At 69.8% G+C, this 18,233-nt stretch overlaps 3 protein-coding genes across 3 annotated transcripts; all 3 read right to left on the bottom strand.

Moving 5' to 3' along the window:
* Positions 1–869: 869 nt before the first annotated feature.
* On the bottom strand, positions 870–7,105 carry QARS1 (glutaminyl-tRNA synthetase 1). The gene is made up of 24 exons (XM_075713900.1): positions 6,980–7,105; positions 6,575–6,722; positions 6,384–6,493; positions 6,176–6,251; positions 5,792–5,856; positions 5,510–5,563; positions 5,255–5,312; positions 5,061–5,132; positions 4,807–4,892; positions 4,480–4,566; positions 4,259–4,358; positions 4,057–4,135; positions 3,825–3,933; positions 3,612–3,742; positions 3,411–3,503; positions 3,104–3,241; positions 2,943–3,030; positions 2,720–2,863; positions 2,544–2,648; positions 2,062–2,154; positions 1,646–1,773; positions 1,362–1,428; positions 1,020–1,145; positions 870–920 (listed from the first exon to the last, which is right to left on the bottom strand). The coding sequence occupies exons 1-24, from the start codon at positions 7,103–7,105 to the stop codon at positions 870–872; spliced, it is 2,334 nt and encodes a 777-aa protein (XP_075570015.1).
* Positions 7,106–8,413: 1,308 nt separating this feature from the next.
* On the bottom strand, positions 8,414–9,472 carry LOC142593893 (epidermal differentiation-specific protein-like). The gene has a single exon (XM_075713510.1). It carries the CDS (start codon positions 9,470–9,472, stop codon positions 8,414–8,416), a length of 1,059 nt encoding a protein of 352 aa, XP_075569625.1.
* Positions 9,473–11,307: 1,835 nt separating this feature from the next.
* SLC6A8 (solute carrier family 6 member 8) lies at positions 11,308–16,632 on the bottom strand. The gene is made up of 14 exons (XM_075713541.1): positions 16,533–16,632; positions 16,070–16,288; positions 15,536–15,667; positions 14,626–14,899; positions 14,416–14,548; positions 14,031–14,165; positions 13,836–13,939; positions 13,628–13,752; positions 13,429–13,541; positions 13,212–13,349; positions 12,813–12,915; positions 12,629–12,729; positions 12,197–12,367; positions 11,308–11,439 (listed from the first exon to the last, which is right to left on the bottom strand). Exons 1-14 carry the CDS (start codon positions 16,630–16,632, stop codon positions 11,308–11,310), a joined length of 1,980 nt encoding a protein of 659 aa, XP_075569656.1.
* Between the last annotated feature and the right edge of the window lie 1,601 nt (positions 16,633–18,233).

Raw genomic sequence — 18,233 nt, 5'->3', positions numbered from 1 at the left:
CCCACGCAGCAGCCGGGGGCGAGGCCCCGCGCCGCCCCACGGGTGGGCGAAACGCCAGTGGAGCGGCTCTCCGGGAAGGGCGCTGAGGCCTTCGCGGCCGGTACCGGCAGGCGCTGGGCCCTGCCCCTGCCCCCGGGCGGGACCGCGGGGCGAAGGGTCCCCCGTGGGAGTGAAGGCTCCCCCGCACCGTGGGGCCGTGCCGGGTCTGCTTTAACGTGCCCATGTGCTCGGCGCGGCCTCCCCGTCCCCGCTGCCGCTTAAGGTGGCCCGTCGGGCTGGGCAGAGCCTCCCCCCACCCCCGGGCAGGGCCGAGGCCCCGGTCACGGGGCTCAGAGCAGGGGGACCACGCCGGTCCCGCGGGGGCATCCCCCTGACCCCCAGGTCGAGGCCGGGCGGGGGCCACCCCACTCGAGTCCACCTTAAGGGGGGACGGCGCTCGGGCGGTGTTTGTACACAGTGCGCACACCCTCCTGCCTGCCCGCACCCCGCCTGCACCCGCAGCGGGCCATGGCGGGCCCTGGGGACCCTCCGCCATCCCACTCTGGCACCCTCGACCCCAGCCCGGCCTCGCTGTCCCGGGGCGGGGGGCAGCCGCAGCTCCCGCGGGGGCAGCAGCCCGGCACGGCGGGGCAGGAGCAGACCCTGAACCCCAGGGACAGGGGAGACCCCCCCCACCCCAGCACCCCAAGGCTGAAGGGGGGGGGACAGGAAGCAGTGACAGCGCAGGGACAGGGCTGGGATGCTCTGTTTTATTGAGGCGATGCTGTGGGGTGCCCCGGGGGGGGCTGCGCCAAGGCACAGCAGTGCTGGGGGTGCGCAGGGACCCCCCGGGGAAGCAGCACCACGGCGGGGCGGCAGTGGCGGGAACCTCAGGCCTTGCCGGGGTCCTCCTTCAGCGTCACCGTCCGGTTGAACACCATCTGGGGAGAGGCAGAGGGTCAGCTTGGAGCCCCACGGTGGGTGGGGGGAGCCCCACGGTGGGTGGGGGGAGCCCCAACGGCCCCCTCCCCAGGGCTCACCTTCCCCTCCTTGCTATCAGGGTCCACCGAGAAGTAGCCCAGCCGCTCAAACTGGAACTTGTCAAAGGGACGGGCGGAGAGGACGGAGCTGTCGACCAGGGCGTTGTGGACCACGCGCAGGGAGTCCTGGCAGGGGGAGGCACCTCAGACGGCACCCCTGGCACCTGCAGTCCCTCTCCCCCCTCCACGGCCCTGCTCCCCCCAGCCCCTCTCCCCCCTGGGACATGGCAGGGCCCTGCCCAGGGAGGGGTGGGGGTCGCATCAAAGCAGGTGCCTCCAGCGTGGGTACAGGAGGTCCCCAGCTCCCCCGAGCCCATGACCCCAGCTCCTGCCACTACTCACAGGATTAACGTCACTCAGAAAGCCGCCAGGCACCTCCGACGGGTCCTCAGGATTTTTGTGCAAAAACCTGCCATGAGACAGTCTTATCCCAAAGCTGCCGGGCAAGGGGACGCGGGGCAGCGGGCACATGGGGCAACAGCTCTCAGAGCCCCACAGCAGCATCTCTGCCGCCAAGGACCTGGCACACCCCAGCAGAGCCTGCCGGCACACGGCCACGCTGCTGGGGCGGGTAGCAGCAAAGCCGAAGCTTGCGCCCGCACCCCTGTGGGCAGCCAGGTACTCACAGCCGCTCGTAGAGCCGCACTTCACACGCCAGCGGCTCCGACACCCAGTGGATGAAGGCTTTGGGCTTCTCCGCCATGTCTGACTTGGTGCAGGTCACCTCCAGCTCGATCACGTGCCCGCAGGCATCCTGGGGGAGAGGAGATGAGCTGAGCCATCAGGCAGCAGGGAGGCAGCAGCCCCATCCCACAGGACAGCCCTGGGGCCAAACTGCCAGCCCCCCAACTCAGGGCCACCTTGCTCCCGGCTGTGCAAGGCACAGGGCTGGCAGGGAGCTGCCACGCAGGCAGCCTGCACCCACCCTGTGCCCACAGAGCCCAGCCCGAGGTGACCATCGCTGCTGTTTCCTGGTGGGGCATGGCCACGTCCTGACACCCCATGGCCCAACCTCATGTCACCAGTGCCCAGAGCCACCCACCTTGATGACGTTCTGGATGGCGATGATGTAGCCAGCGTGGCGCAGCCCCACCGGCTGCCCGGGGGCCAGGCGCTTGTAGCCCTTGTCTGCCTCCTGCGAGAGAGTTCACGGCTGCATGAGGGGTCCCAGCATGGGCAGCATGTCTCTGTCACCACGACTGTGTTCCCCCAACCCACTCCTGCCATCCCAGGGATTGGAGCACCCAGGGCTCTTTGAATTCCCGTGTTGCTGTAGAACGTTCCCCAGTGCACAGGCCAGGTGTGGGCACAATCGGTTGGACATGTCCCAGCTAGGTTGAGGGCAGCGGGCATTTCCCCGGTGCCCATCAGAGCTGCTGGCACCTCTGGGAGTTGCGGTAAAGTGCCTGACACCCACCTGTGCCCAACGCAGCACCAGTGCTGCTCCCAGCGCTGCCAGGCTCCTGCTGCCCGAGCTGTAGCTCCTGGAAGCAAGTGCAGTATGGCCCAGTGGGCCCAGCTCACCTCCCTGAAGTCCGTCTCCTCAATGTAGATGGTGGGCTGGAAGGGCACTTTGTGAAAACCCCGGCTCTCATCAGCTGGGAAGTTGGGCACAAGGACCTCGAGTGCCTGGGGAGAAGGAGGGGGTGAGTGCTGACCTCGAGGAACCCCACTCCCACCCCAGCCCGCAGCAGTCTCACCTTTGGGGTGGGGAAGTTGGTGATAGTGACCTTGAGGGGCTCCAGGACGGCCATGGCACGGGGGGCCTTCTCGTTCAGCACCTCCCGCACACACGCCTCCAGCAGATGTGGCTCCATCGTCGCCTGAGCCACTGTCACACCGACCTGCGAGACAGCCTGCCGTCACCATGCCGGCTGGGGGACACATCCACCTGCCCCGCCCCATCCTGTCCCCAGCACTTACCCGGGCACAGAAGTTGTTGATGGCCTCGGGGGGGAAGCCTCGCCGGCGCAGAGCTGTCAGTGTGAAGAGCCGCGGGTCATCCCAGTCCCTGAGAAAACACCGGTGTGACAGCCAGGCGTGCCCTGGGCAAGACCCACCCTGGCTGCTGGCCGCGCTCCTACCTCACAGCACCCGTCTCCACCAGCCGAATGATCTTCCTCTTGGAGACGACGGTGTAGAGCAGGTTCAGGCGCCCGTACTCCCACTGCACAGGGCAGTAGACATCCAGTGCGTTGCACAGCCAGAAGTAGGAGGAGCGCCTGCAAGGGAGGCACAGGCACAGCCTGGCTCAGCCTCACGCCTGCCCGCAGCCCCACGGACACTCCCCCTGGTACTTTGGCAGCTGCCGGGACACAGCCAGCGGCTCCCCCACAGAGCTGCCCTGCCAGGTCCAGCTCAGCCCTGGGCCGTGCCACGCACAGCGCTCACCTGGCCTGGAACTCCTTGGTGCAGAGGGAATGTGTGATGTGCTCGATGGAGTCGCAGAGGCAGTGTGTGTAGTCATAGGTGGGGTAGATGCACCTGCAAGGCGAACGCAGTCAGCCCTGGGGCAGAGCCCAGTGCTGCTCCCCTCCGGACACCTCCCCACTCCCAGGAGATGAGACCCACGACACCGCAGGCCCTCCCTACCACTTGTCCCCGGTGCGGTGGTGTGGAGTGAACTTGATGCGGTAGGCAACGGGGTCCATCTTCCCATCCTCCATCACCAGCTTCATCCGCAGTGTGGCCTCCCCCTCCTCAAACTTGCCCTTTCGCATGTCCTGCGAAGCAGGGGGAAGCATCCGGCTGAGCCATGGACCCGGACCCCATGGGCACACAGCGCTTGCCCCCAGCCAGGAGTACCTCAAAGAGCAGGAGCGACTCCTCCACGGGCCGGTCCCGCCACGGCGAGGGTGGTGGATTGTGCCCCTTGATCTCTTCGACCTTCTGATGGCAGACGTATGCCTGGCCCCTACAGAGGGAAACACCATCACCAGACACCAGTGGCCCAGCCCCTGGGCAAGGGGGAGCCCCCGACCGCGGCACAGGACATCTGCACCGCCCCGGCGCATCCATACCACCCCGGCACGCTCACCTGCGGATGAGCTCCAGGGCCCAGGTGTAGAGCTGGTCAAAGTAATCTGATGCGTGGGTCACTGCATGGGGCTGGTAGCCTGTGGGGATCGGGGAAACACAGCGGGTTGGAGGCACCCCCAGGGCCCAGCAGCAGGACCTGCATGCAGGGATGTCCCCAGCAGCACCCGGCCTGATCCTGCCATCCCCAGCTTGAGCCGCACCCAGCCACTCCACCATCTCCCGAATGGCTGTGAAGTACTTCTCCTCCTCCTTCTCGGGGTTGGTGTCGTCGTAGCGCAGGTAGCACACGCCACCGTTGGCCTAGGGATGGGTGGACAGTGAGAAGCCGCTCCCTGAGGGATCGCAGGGCCAGGCCAACAGCCAAGCAGTGGGGGGAGGCAGGGGCTGGGGGGAGCTGCCAGCGGGGCTTGATGCTTCTCACCTTGGCGTAGCCAAAGTTGAAGTTGATAGCCTTGGCGTGGCCGATGTGCAGGATCCCATTGGGCTCAGGAGGGAATCGTGTCCGCACCTGCAGGGTGGAAAGGGGACACCTCTGTCCTTCAGCAGGAGACTCTCCCCCTCCCTGACAGCAGGGGCACTGACATGAGCCCCCGATGATTCCACAGAGCCCCCCATGCCACGCAGGTGCTGCCTCTGGCCGTGCCCCCAGTGACCTGTGTTCTCCCAGCCACCCCACCCACCCGGCTGGAGCCTGGCACAGCAGTGCCGCCCTCACAGGGAATTGCTGGGCTGGGGGACATGGCCTCACCTGCCCACCCGTGATTGCCAGATGCTCCTTCAGCAGAGCCATAGTGTTGGGTGTCACCACGTAGCCCTCCGTCTTGTAGTTCTCTCCTGCGGGCAGAGAATGCTCAGGGCTGCAGCACTGCTAAACTGAGCCAAACCCAGCAGCTGGCAGGGAGGGACAGAGGGCTGGGCCAGCCCCTCACAGCACAGAGAGCTGGGGCTGGGCACAGAGCCAGCGGAGCGGCCCCACTCATGGCAGTGGCTCCTTGCACTCACCCGGCTTGTGAAACTTGAGGGCTTCTCCCCGCAGCTGCTCCAGCAGTGACCGCGTCTCCGTGCCCACCTCACCTGCAGGGAAAGACGGGGCTGAGCAGGGGCCTGACCGCAGCTCCTGGGGCCCAGCTCGGAGGCGGGTCCTGGCCAGGAACCGAAGGGCTGGGGAAGCTGCCCGCGGGAGGACAGTCTCTTACTGTTCTCCACCACAGCTGCCTTCTGCTTCTCCGCCAGGGCTGGCCGGGCCTTTGCAGCCTACAGGGACCAGCACAGCATCCTGAGTGCCCAGCCCTGGCACGCACCTTCCCCTCCTGGCCCAGCCTGCTGCCCCCAGCGCTCTCTCAGACCCGTGCCCATGGTGGCAGCTGAGACCAGAGCAGCTATTTGGGACCCTGCCTGGGCACTCGGCAGGGAAATATCATCCCAGTTCCCAGCCTCCCATTCTTCCTCACCTTTGGTTTCTTTTCCAGGTCAGCTTCTGTCTTTGGCCCCAGCAAATGCAGCACCTGGAAAAGAGACACACAGACAGGAATAGAAAAGGCTCCTGGTGCCCCAAGGCCTGGAGATGGCCCTGTCCAGCTGTCATCCCCCTCACCCTGCCTGCACCTACCCAGGGCAGGCTGTCCCCAGCATCAGGCCCTCCCACGGGACAGGTCAGCAGGTCCCACACCGGGCACGGCATGGACAGGGGACTCTATGCTAAGCGGCGCCTGACCCGCTGCCCTTGCACCCACCTGCAGGTCCACCTCATTCTTGATGGTCTTCCCGTCCGCCCACCGCAGCCGGCTCCGCACCTCCCCTGCGGACAGGGCACCCCGTGGGCAAGGGGCATGGCCCAGCCCGGGGGGCTTCAGCCAGGGCCGCTGACACAGGATGGTGCAGCCAGCAGCTGGAGGCAGCAGCCCTTGCCCCAGGGCTGTCCCTGGCACAGGGCACTGGAGGTGGCTGTCACCCACAGCCCTGCCCATGCGGGGGACACAGCGGGACTTCTCCTCTGCGTCAGGTGGGCGCAGCGATGCAGCAGCTGGGGCTGGGGCAGCCCACGGCAAAGGGCTGGCTCTCAGGGTCCAGGGGAGCAGGAGTAGCAGGCAGGGGCTGCCCCGGTGCCCCACACTCACCCATCAGCATCCCCATGTTGAAGTGGTAGCGCTCCGCCAGCAGCTCTGCCCGGTGCTCGCTGATCACGGCCTCCACCTGGGGAGCAGGATGGGGACACAGGGGTGAGCGAGGCAGGCAGGGAGCGTGACACCAGGGGCTGCCAGCCCGTCCCGTCCAGCGTCCCCCATGCCGTCCCCGCGGGGCAGGCAGGGCCGTGGCCCCACTCACCGCCTCCTCGATCTGCTCGGGGGTGACGCACACCCCCACGCCGCAGGCCCGCTCAAAGTCCACCGCATCCTGGAGCTCCAGGGGGTGGCTCCTCAGGTACTCCAGGGCGGCTGGGGACAGAGGAAGGGTGAGGAGCGGGGCCCTCCCCTCCCCGCCGGGGCCGGGGGGGAGGTCCCGGGGCCGCACGGTACCGCTGAGCTGCAGGTCGGTGACGATCTCCCTGCGGACGATGTAGCCGACGAGGAAGCCGAGGTGCGTCGGGTCCTTGAGGCGGGAGGCCGTGTTGTACAGTAGCGTCCCGGTGCCTTTGTCCAGGGCCGGCCCCAGCACGCTCCGAGCCTGCCGCCGCCCCGGGGAAGCGTCAGGGCCGGCCCAGGGCTGAGCCCCGGCGAACCGGCGGCCCAGGGGCGGGCGGAGTGCCAAGGGCGGAGGCCGCTCGGCGGGGCCGGGAGGGGGTCCCGGGGAGGGGGCGGGATCCCGGGGAGGGCGTGGGGCCCCAGGGAGGGGGCGGGATCCCGGGGGCTGACGATGTCGCCGCACCGGGGACCGGGGGAGCGAGGGACCGGGACGGGGGTGGGGGCCCGCGGCGGGCGCACCTGCAGCACGGCCCGGCGGAGCAGCTCGCTGAGCGCCCCGTTGCGCAGCGTCTCACGCGCTTTGGCCTCGCTGAGGCCGATGCCGGTGAAGAGCCCCAGCGCCTCTTCTGCCTCCGCCGCCGCCATGGCCCGCGCCGCCATGCTGCTGCTGCCGCCGCTGCCGCCACCGCCCACCCGGGGGGGCGGGGCCACGCCCAGCCAATCGGCGCGGGGAGGGCGTGTCGCCGGCGCAGGTCGGGCCAATCGACAGTGAGCGAGGCCCGCCTCCACCAATGGGATGGGCGAGCTCGGCGCCGGTTCCGCGAATACGTGCTCAGGGGCGGAGCCGGCGGCCGGTTGCATCATTTAAAAAAACTGGCCGCGGCGGGAGCCACGTGAGGGCGGGGCCGGGGGCGGGGCCGGGCCCCCCGCAAGTGCCAGGCCCCGCCCCCCGCGAGCCCCACGCCCCGCGGCGCTTTGTCCCCGCCCGGCCGCCGTAGCCCGCTCCGACCGGTACCCTCGTCCCGCCGGGAGCCCGGCGGCAGTCCCGCCCCTCCCGTGTCCCCGTGTGTGTCCCGGCCTCCCCCCGCGGCCCCGACACACGCGCCCAAGGGCCGGGCGGGGGATTGCGGCGGCTGCCCCAGCCCGGTGTGTGCGGGACCAGGCCGGGCCGGTGGCCCCCGGCTCTCCCAGCCTGGTGTCCCTTGGTGTGTGTCCCCCAGCCCAGTGTTCCCCAACTCTGTGTCCCCCGGCTCCCCCAGCCCGGTGTCTCCCGGCTCTCCCAGCCTGGTGTCCCTTGGTGCACCCCCCCAGCCCATTGTTCCCCTGCTCCCCAACTCTGTGTCCCCCCAGGTTCCCCAGCCTGCTGTCCCTTGGTGTGTGTCCCCCAGCCCAGTGTTCCCCAACTCTGTGTCCCCCCGGCTCTCCCAGCCTGGTGTCCCTTGGTGCACCCCCCCAGCCCAGTGTTCCCCTGCTCCCCAACTCTGTCCCCCCCCAGGCCCCCCAGCCTGGTGTCTCCCCAGCAGCTCAGCATCCTCCCCCCAAGCCCAGCGTCCCCTGGTTCCCCCAACCCTGTGTCCCCCCCAGCTGCCCCAGCCTGGTGTTCCCCGGCTCCGCCAGCCTGGTGTCCCCCCAGCAGCTCAGTGTCCCCCCAAGCCCAGCGTCCCCTGGCTCCCCCAACCCTGTGTCCCCCCCCAGCTGCCCCAGCCTGGTGTCTCCCCCAGCCCAGTGCCCCCCCAGCCCGCTCCCACCCCGGCCCCAGCAGCAGCAGACCCAAGCGGTTGGGGAAGGGGGTTTATTGGCAACAGCCGGCGGGAGAAGGCACCACCAGGTCCTGCCAGCCAGAGCCGCCCAACACGGCCAGGCAAGGTGGGTCCTGGCTCCTCCATGGGCAGGCAGCACAGGTGTCCCCAATTGGGGGTCCCACACCACTGAGAGGACAGAGCTGGCACCCTGCTATAGCTCCGTCCTGGTGCCAGGCACCGTCTCCATCCCACCAGTGACTGCCTGCTGCCTGCCTGCAGCCGGCAGAGGCTTCAAGCTGTAGCGGGCACTGATGTTGGTACCTGAGACGCTGCGGTACTCGCCCATCTCCGTACGGACGGCTTCGTTCTGGGTGATGGTGAGCAGGACCGGGATGGAGAGCGTCACCTCCTTCCGCAAGACCTGGATGCTGAGCACCGTGTGCGGGGGGATCTTAGCTGGCAGCTGCACCTCCACGCGTTCCCGGCGGGTGCTGGATTGGCTGCGCCCTTTCTGCACCGTGAAGATGTTGGAGGCTTCCACGATCAGCGTGAAGGAGAGCCCAGCTTTGAGGCTGGTGGCATTGCTGAAGTGGAAGCTCTGCCAGACCGTGGTGCTGTACTCCCGGCTGCTGCTGGCCGCCAGCACCTGCTCCGACTCCGTCTCATTCACCCCCTCGATCTCATCCACCAGCACCTCCCGCTCCGCCTCCACCTGCTTCTGCTCCCAGAGGAGACGCGCCGAGACCAGGGGCTGCCCGGGCTGCAGCGGGCGCAGGTGGGACAACCGAGCCTGAAAGTTCAGCTCGGGTTTGTAGTCAGCGAGACGCTCGCCAGGCCATGCCAGGCAGTGCCAACCGCCCCGGCCGGGGTGCTGGTAGAGCAGCCAAACACCCCGCTGCACCACATGGGAGGCCACCCGGTCGTTGAAGTACCCATACGCCAAGTTGGTCTCCTCCGTCACCACCTTGCAGGCGCCTTGGAAGTTGGGGCGCTCGTAGAGGGTGATCTGGGGGTCCCCCAGGTCATGGTGCACAAGGCGCAGCGACGAGAAGCTGTTGGGCCGCCCCACGGAGGGGTACTCGCCCTCCTCAAAGGCGTGCGGCTCCCCCTCGTACTTGGGGTCCGTGTAGGCAATCCAGGGCTGCCCCACCACCTTCAGAGAGGCGATGCAGTCCCCAAAATCCAGCTCGTGCAGGTCGGGCACGTCGCAGGTGAACTCCCGGCTCAGCCCCTCAAAGTTGGCACGCTCGTACACCGTGATCCGGTTCATGGTGCCGCGGGCGCCCGCCCCTGCGAGGGCACAAGCGCACGTCAAGTCCCCTCGTGTAGGGTTTGGTGGCACTACGGGAAAACCATGGGGAAAGTCTGGCCAGCCAAGGGGCCCCCCCAGCACCCCCTTTCCTCCCCTGCCCTCTGCCCCCCCTTTGCCCACCTCTGCCCGGTCCCTGCGCTCTCACCGTCTGTGCCGGCAGTGCCCCGATGCCAGCCTGCGGCTGTGCCTTTTACGAGAGGGTGGCGGGGCCGGGGCGTGCTGCGGCACGAAGCGAAGGCGATGACGGTGCTCGCCCCCGCGCCCAGCCCCGGCCCCGCTCCGGTGGCGGGGAGCCAGCCAGGCCCCGCACGGCCGCACGGCAGCCAGCACACCGGGATGCCAAACGGCCCCGCGGACCAGCCCTGCCGGAAAGTCCTGCCGCACCCCGGGCACACGGCGCTCCAGTGCTAACGAGTCACCGCCAATTATCACTGATGCTTCCGCCCTGCCCGCGCTAATTACGGTGTGTGTTGCCGGTGGGGCAGGAATTGCCGGTTCGCCCCGGCGGGGTGACAGGGTATCATGGTGGGGTGAGCCGGCTCCCTGGGACAAGCCCTTCCAGCACCCCAGTGCCCCCAGGCGCAGGACTCGGCCCCCCTGGCATGGCACTGCTGCTGCAGCCCCGCGCCCGAGGACTACCAGGGCAGGTGGTGGCACTTCTCCCCCCTTGCCCCTCCACGGGCAGGATGGCCACGGACCACCCAGGGTGGCCACGGTGCTGCTGGAGGGTGACGGGTGCCAGTGGGACACGGACGCTCGGCCAGGGCACAGGAATGGCTGGTGGCCACCCTGAGCACAGTGCACAGTGCGTCCTCGGGGCACCACGTGGGTCCCCATGGCACGGATCGGAGCTGACCCCCTGGAAGCTGCTGGTGCCGGGCACAGGGTGCGTGCACCCGCTGGTTGGCACCCACTGGGGCTGGGCTCAGGCAGCTCGAGGGTGCTGGGGCAGGTTGAGCCTCTGGCTTCTCCCAGCTGCGTGCCTCATCCTGGCCCCACAGCCACCCACAGCCCAGGGCTGTCCCTATGGCACGGTGCAGGGAGTGGGGAACCTCAGAGCTGACATGAGCAGCTCCTGGTGGGGTACGGCTGGTCCCTGACCCACCCCTGCAGCCCCAGCTCTGGGCTGGTGACAGCCAGGACCCCCAGTGCCCCTAGGCTGGAGCCTGCCCCTTGGGACTGGTGCGGGGCTGGGGAGTGGGGCCAGCCCCATCTGCGTGGGGTGCTCCCGGTCCCACGGGGGAACCCGGGGCTGGCACAGCCTGGCGGCACCCGCACCCTGCCATGGAGGGGGATGGAGACCCTGCTGCTCCCGCAGCCTGTACCCCCTGAGCCACCCCAAGAGAGGAACCCAGGTGTCCTGGCATCCCTGACCCCTGTCCCCCCCAAACCCCTGTCCCTTGCTGGCGGTGCCAGAGCTGCCAGGGTCTCCCAGTTTATTGCCAGATGTCGGGGCGGTCGGGGTTACACCAGACAAACGCTACAGGAAGCGGTTAGTGAGTGGGGGGGCCGTGGGGGCCGCGGGCAGGGGTCAGAGAAGGGCTGTCCCGCTCGCTCCCCCGGCCCGCAGCCTCCCCGCCGGCCCCCCAGGCTGCTGCGCTCCCCCGCGCCGGGGACCCCTCCCGCTCCCCGCGGCCGCCCCGGCCCTGCGGCCCCCAATGACCCCCGCCTTGCAGTCACGCACCCCCACTGCGGCGAGGCCGGCGGGCCGGGGTGGCACGGGGCAGCGTGGGTGGGAGGCGGTGCTGGCATTATTGCTATGGCGGGCGGGAGCAGCGCGACCCTCCCCACGCTCAGATCACAGTCTCGAAGAGCATCGCCTTCTCCTTGGGGGGCTCCGGGGCCAGCAGTTTGGCTTCTGCCTCGGGTGTCAGGTACTCCAGGTGGTGGTGGCCCCAGATCGGAGTGGTCAGGAGCTGCCAGCGCTGCAGGGACGCCGTGTCAGCACCCGGGGACGGCAGCACCGCGGACTGCCTGGACCCAGCACGGTGCACCGGGGATGGGGTGGGAACGGGACCGAGGTGGGGACGGGTGGGATTTGGATGGGGATGGTGGTGAGACTGGGACAGGGAAGGGATTGAAATGGCATTGAGAGAGGGAGAGGGATAGCATAGGGACAGGGATGAGATGGGGATGGGACTGAGACAATGATGGGATTAAGACAGTGATGTCAGCAAGGATGGGATTCAGGCGATGGGGACAGGGACGGGATTTGGATGGGAGTGAGAGCAATGGGAACAGGAATGGGACTTGGATGGTGATGGGGGTGAGACTAGGATGGCAAAGGGACTGAAATGGGATTGCACGGGGACAGGGATTGCACAGGGACAGGGATTGAGACAGCGATGGGGACAGGGACAGGATTTGTCTGGGAGTGAGAGTGATAGGGATGGGGACAGGGACAGGATTCAGATGGGGACGGGACTGAGACAGTGATTTGAGTGAGGATGGGATTCAGGTGAGGTTGGGAGCGAGACAGGGATAGGATTTGGATGGGAATGAGACAGTGATGGGGACAGGGATGAGATTTGGCTGGGGATAGGACTGAGATGGCAATGTGGACAGCGCTGGGATTTGAATGGGAATGGGGATGGGGATGGGAATGGGAATGGGGATGGGGACAAGGATGGCCGGGATGGGTTGGGGGCGGAGGCAGGAGGGCCCCCGCCGCGCCACCCTCACCTCGCGCAGGGAGCCTTTGCAGCGCAGGAGCTTGTAGAGGACAGTGCAGGGGATGCAGAGCATGGAGGAGAGTGCCAGGACCCAGCCGATGGCGTCCCCCCACCACGGGTACACGTACGTCTTGTTGTAGGTCAGCGGCTTGTAGTTCACCACGTGGAACACGAAGATGCCCTGGGTGGAGAGAGGGGGGTGAGGGCCCGCGGGCAGGGGGCTGGCAGCCCCAGACCCCCCACACGTGTCACCCCATGGCCCCGAAATGCACGCCGCCCCGTGGCCCTGACACGCGTGTCCCCCCGTGGCTGCCGTGCCCAAAGCAGCCGCCTGGGGGAGCCCGGTGCCCGTGGCGCGGGGCCGGGGCAGCGACACAACACGCGTGAACACGCGTGAACACGCGTGAACACGCGTGAACACGCGTGGGGCGGCCCCACTCACCACGCAGACCAGCGGCGTCACCACGGCCCAGCACCACTTCATGAAGGGCAGGGGCCGGTAGCCGATCATGCGGGCCACGTCGTCCATGAAGCGGTCGGCACCTGCGGGGAGAAGGGCGTCAGCCGGGCCCCGCGGGGCACCCGTGTCCCCTTGTGTGTCCCCCCCCGTGTCCCCCTGGCCTCACCATAGACCCAGGCAATGACCACGCACTCCCAGAAAGCCTGCCACAGCAGCGTGATCCCGCTGGCCGAGTAGTTGTCAAAGAGCTGGAACACGTACATGCCGCCCTGCCGGGGCGGCACCGCGCATCACCGGGGCTGTGCCGGCTGCCCCGCACCGGCATGGGCGCCTCCACACCGGCACGGGCACAGCCTTGCCAGCACCGGTGCCCCACCTGGCATGGACACCCTGCATGCCACGGGCACCCTGTGCTCCCGCAGCACGCCCACGCCGTGGGCACCCCCCGCTGCCGTGGGTGCAGCAGCCCCAGGGAGCTCCCACCCCACGCCGGGGCCGCGTAGGAGGTGACGTCCCGGGGGCAGGCGCCGGTGCCCGGCGTGGGGCCGGCTGCCGCGTCCCCCACCTGCGTGACCATGGAGAGGTCGATGAGGCAGCAGACGATGCAGCAGATCGCAGCGGTGAACTCGCGGCGCAGCGAGCCAGCCCCCGGCTGGGGGAACAGGTCCAGGATGCCCGTGATGAAACCCTCCACGCCGACAAACTGCGGCAGAGAGCGGGGCTCAGTGGGGACATGCCACCCCGTCCCCTCCCCGTCTCCGTCCCCCTGCCCGCCGCTGCACCTGGCTGTCCAGCCCCAGCACGAGGAGCATGAAGAAGAAGAGCGTGGCCCAGAGCGGGGACAAGGGCATCAGCGTCACGGCTTTGGGGTAGGCGATGAAAGCCAGCCCGGGGCCTGCGGGAGAGTGGGGTCAGCGGTGCCACTGCAGGGGGACACACAGGGGACACGGTGCCAGCGGGCACCTGCCGCCCGGCACTCACCGGACTCGGCCACCTTGGAGATGTCCACGCCTTGTTCAGAGGCCATGAAGCCCAGCACGGAGAAGACGACGAAGCCGGCGAAGAAGCTGGTGGAGCTGTTGATCACGGCCAGGATGTAGGCGTCCCTGCGGGCAGAGCAGGTCAGGGGGTGCCAGGGGGACACCAGGGGACACACTGGGGGGACGCCCCGCAGCCAGCACAGCCCTACCTGTAGCAGTTGTTATGGAAGCGATTGTAGCTGCCCAGCGCAGTCAGGGCGCCCAGCCCGATGGCGTAGGAGAAGAAGATCTGGGTGCCGGCATCGATCCAGACCTGGGGCACGAGGGAGGGTGTCGGGGGGCGGGGAGGGTGCTGGGGGGGTGCCCAGCACCCAGCCCCCTCCTGCCCTCCCTGCCGCCCTCACCTGCGCCTCGGCCAGCTTGGACCAGTCAGGTTTCAGGTAGTAGACGATGCCGCCCAGCGCCCCGGGCAGCGTCACCCCGTGGACCAGGAGCAGGATGAGGACCACGTAGGGGAAGAGTGCCGTGAAGTAGACAATCTGCAGAGGAGTGGGTGCCGGTGAGACCCGCCAGGCCGGGGCTCTCCATCACGTGCTGCAGGTGTTCCAGCAGGACCAGGGCTCGGGGACGTCCCCAGCAGCTGGTGGCACCTCCCAGACAGTTGTGGGACACAGGGTCTTGCACCCCCGTGGGCTGCGGCACAGGAGGGCAGGAGCCGGCAGTGCCACGTGCCGCAGTCCCATCCCCGCATGCTGGTGGCCCTGACATGTCCCCCCCCGCCAGCATCACCTTCCCGGTCGACTTGACGCCCTTCCAGATGCAGAAGTAGACGACGACCCAGGTGGTGACCAAGCAGAGGATCATTTGCCAGTTCATCTCCCCCGGCTCACTGAGGTCCCCCGAGAGCCGCAGCACCTTGTTCCTGCAGAGCGGGGCCATACTGAGCGCCGGTGCGACCCCCACGGCCCCGGGCGAGACCCCCCCGGTCCCCACACTCACTCCCAAAACTCGATGACGGGTGAGCGCTTGCTGGCCAGGTCGGCACAGCTGACGTTGAAGGGCCCCGTGCTGGCGCTGGCGTTGGCGCTGCCATTGCGGCAGTGCTCGAGGTGGAAGAGCTCAGCGCACTGCTCGGTGTTCCAGGGGTGGCCGCAGGTGGCCCAGGGCAGGGTGTCCGTCAGCGAGTGCACCAGGTAGAAGAGCCCCCACACCAGGATCATGATGTAGTAGGAGTTGCAGAAGAAGACGATCACCATGGAGGCCAGGCCCAGACCTGCGGCACGGGGAGATCAGAGCCCGTGGGCACCCGGCAGCCTGGGGTGGGATGGGGGGGTGCTGGCAGGGATGGGGCAGGACATGGGGTGCTGGTGGGGACGCAGGGAGCTGGCAGGCCAGGGTAGGACCGGGGGGAGCTGGTGGGGACAGGACAGGCGGAGCTGGCAGCCCCAGGGGACGTGGGGAGCTGGTGGGGATGGGACAGGGGGAGCTGGCAGCCCCAGGCAGGACAGGGTGGGCACAGCCGGCAGCATGGCACAGGACAGAGGGGAGCCGGTGGGACACAGCACAGGGAAGCGGGCAGGACGCTGCTGAGGTGGGGATCCGGCAGCCCCCGGGGAAGCTGGCAGCAGGCAGGGAAGCCGGCAGCACGTAGGCAGGGAGCCACGGGGGCAGGCGGGACCGGGCAGGGCAGCGCAGGGCTGCCACAGGGGCACGGGTGCAGGCAGCTGCCACCCTTGGCTGGGGTGCAGGGCAGCAGCGGGACGCGGGCAAGGTGCACGGGAGCAGGCAGGGCGTGGGCAGGGTGCTGCCAGCCCCGCGCAGGGCACCGGGGGCCCCTGGGCAGGGTGCAAGGGGCCACGGGCAGGGTGCAAGGGGCCACGGGCAGGGCGCGGGCAGGGCACGGCGTTACCCTTGAAGAGGGGGGCGATGTTCCAGGCGGCGATGCCCCCCTGCTTCATGAACTGCCCCAGGGCCACCTCCAGGAAGAAGACGGGGATGCCGCCCACGAAGACGATGAGCAGGTAGGGGATGAGGAAGACGCCTGGGGCCGGGGGGCACGGGGCCGGCTCAGCCGCCGCCGCCCCCCCCGGGCCCCCCCGGGCCCCCCCTTCCCTCCCCGCGCCACCCGCCCGGGCGCAGCGAATGGCGAAGGCGGCTCCGCGCCCTCCCCTCGCCGCGCCGCCGATGTAGGTCAGGGCAGGCAGGTGGCGGGGGGCTCCCCACGGACCCCCACCCCGCTGGGTGACACCGGACACCCGTGGGGTGGCCCACGAGCCCTGCGGACGGCCCCGTGCCCTGGGGAGGTGCAGGGTGGGCTGGCCCACGGTGGAGTGACCCCACACACACACTTTGGGGTGGAAAGCGGGGTGCTCCCACGTGCCGTGGGCCCCCCCCCCACGCCCCGGGGCGCTCCCCCGCTCCGTGGGGCCGGCGCGGGGCTCACCTCCGCCGTTCTTGTAGCACAGGTAGGGGAAGCGCCAGACGTTGCCCAGCCCCACGGCGAAACCCACGCAGGACATGATGAAATCCATCTGCCGGGTCCACGTCTCCCGCTCGGGGGCGGCCGCTTTCGGGGGGCCGGGGGGTCCCACCAGCAGCGCCGTTACCGCCCGCTCCTCGCCCGCCGCGGGGGGCTCCGCGCCCTCCGCCTCCCCGCGGCCCTCTGCCGAGACATGGTGGGGAGGGGGGGGGGAACACGGGACACCCCACGCTGCCGTCACGCGCGCCCCTCTCCGCGCGTGGGGGCGTGACGTCAGATGTCAGGCCGGCGCGTGACGTCACAATGCAGAGCGGTGACTCACCCCGCGGCGGCGGGAGGGGGCGCACCGCGGTCGCGCGTGGCCGTGGGACACCCCCCCCCCCCATCCCATCCCCAACCTCATCCCTCCCCAGCGCTCCCCGCTTACCGGGGCCCGCGGGGGCAGCGGCGGCGGCGGCGGCGGCGGCTTCGCGTCGCGGGGCGGCGGGCGGCTGCGGGGCGGCCGTGTCGGCGGGGACGGGGGGCATGTCGCGGGGGGCCGGGGAGCGGGGGCGGGTCGGGGGCGGCTCCGTGGCCGCGGGGGGGGGGGTGGGGGGGGCTCAGAAGCAATCCACGAAGCACTTGAAGGTGAGTCGGAAGAACCTCATTGAGGGCGGCGGGGCGCGGCGGGGCGGGCCGGGCCGGGCGGGCGGCTCAGAGCCGGGCTGCGGGGCCGGCGCCGCGCGGCCGCTCCGGGGCTCTCTGCGCCGCGGCACCGGGCGGCGGCGAAGGCAGCGACCGGCCGCGCCGCCCCCCGAGCCCCATTGGACGCGCCGCCCTCCCGCGGCTTGACGGGACTTGCAGTCCCGCCGCACCGGCACCGGCACCAGGGCGAGGCGGGGGCAGCGGGGCAAAGGGCGCGCCGGGGGGCACCGGGACACGGGGCGTCGCCGGGGGATACCGGGCACTAGGGACGCTAGGCGATGAGGCGCACCGCGGGGGACGGGGCACGCCGGGGCACAGCGGGCACCAGAGCACCCGGGGCTTGCAGCCCCGCCATGCCAGCCGGCCCCGGGGCGCGCCGGGCGCCGGGGCACCGGCTCCAGGGGACAGCGGGGGGCACCAGGCACTTGCAGTCCCGTCGCACGGGCACTGGGGGACACTGGGAGACAGCGGGCACCGGGACTTGCAGTCCCGCCACACGAGCACCGGGGCACGCCAGGCACCGTGGTGGCAGCACTGCACCGGGGGACACCGGGGGACAGGGCACAGCAGAGCGTATGGAGAGGCAGCGGGCACCGGGGCACAACAGGGACTCCAGGCACCAGGGCGCATCAGGGGACACTGTGTGTCCCCCTGCTGCTGTAGGGTGCGCCCAGCAGCAGGGTGCAGCAGGAAACACCCGGCACTGAGGGACATCAGGGGACAGTGAGCACCAGGGGACAGCAGGAGCACCCAGTGGGGGCAGTGAGCTGCAGGGTGCACCGAGTGCCAGGGCACCCGGGGGGGCACAGGGCTGCAAGGAGCGCTGGGGGACACGAGCTGTGGGGTGCACCGGGTACCACAGCACACTGGGGCAGCCGGGACACGGTGGGGGGCACGGTGCCCGGGGGGGGGCTCACCAGGCACCAGAGGGTCCCAGGGAACAGCACGCAGCGGAGGCGAGAGGAGTTCAGCGAGTTTAATGAGCACAGGACAAACCCCGACCCACCCCGTCCCCCCACCCCCCGGTGCCCGGCCCGGCCCGCACCACCCGGGGCAGGCGCCCCGCGACACCCTAGTCGACTTCTTCCATGCTGCTGTAGGAGGGGGCCGGGCGCTCGGCGGGGCTGGCGAAGCGCTCGGGGAGGCCTTCCGCGGCCAGCGCCGGGGCTCCTTCGGGGGCCAAGCCGGATCCGAATGGCACCGGGGGCAGTCCCTGCAAGCAGAAGGCGGGCATGAGAGGGAGAGCAGGGATGCGAGAGGGACAGCAGCACCCTACCCACCCACCTTCGCCCTCCCCACTTCCAGGGGACCGTGGGGTGCCCAGGGGGACACGGCCCCTCGGAGGCGGATGGGACACAGCATGTGCGGCCCTGCTGCCCGCAGAGTGGCAGCTGGTGCCAGCCCCAGCAGCAGGGCAGGGGGAAGGCAGCGTGCCCGGGCTCCC

The sequence above is a fragment of the Pelecanus crispus genome, chromosome 7 (assembly GCF_030463565.1).
Source record: "Pelecanus crispus isolate bPelCri1 chromosome 7, bPelCri1.pri, whole genome shotgun sequence".
NCBI classification, from domain to species: Eukaryota; Metazoa; Chordata; class Aves; order Pelecaniformes; family Pelecanidae; genus Pelecanus; species Pelecanus crispus.
Note: the sequence above shows the minus strand (reverse complement) of the source record. Positions and strands in the feature narration are given on the sequence as shown.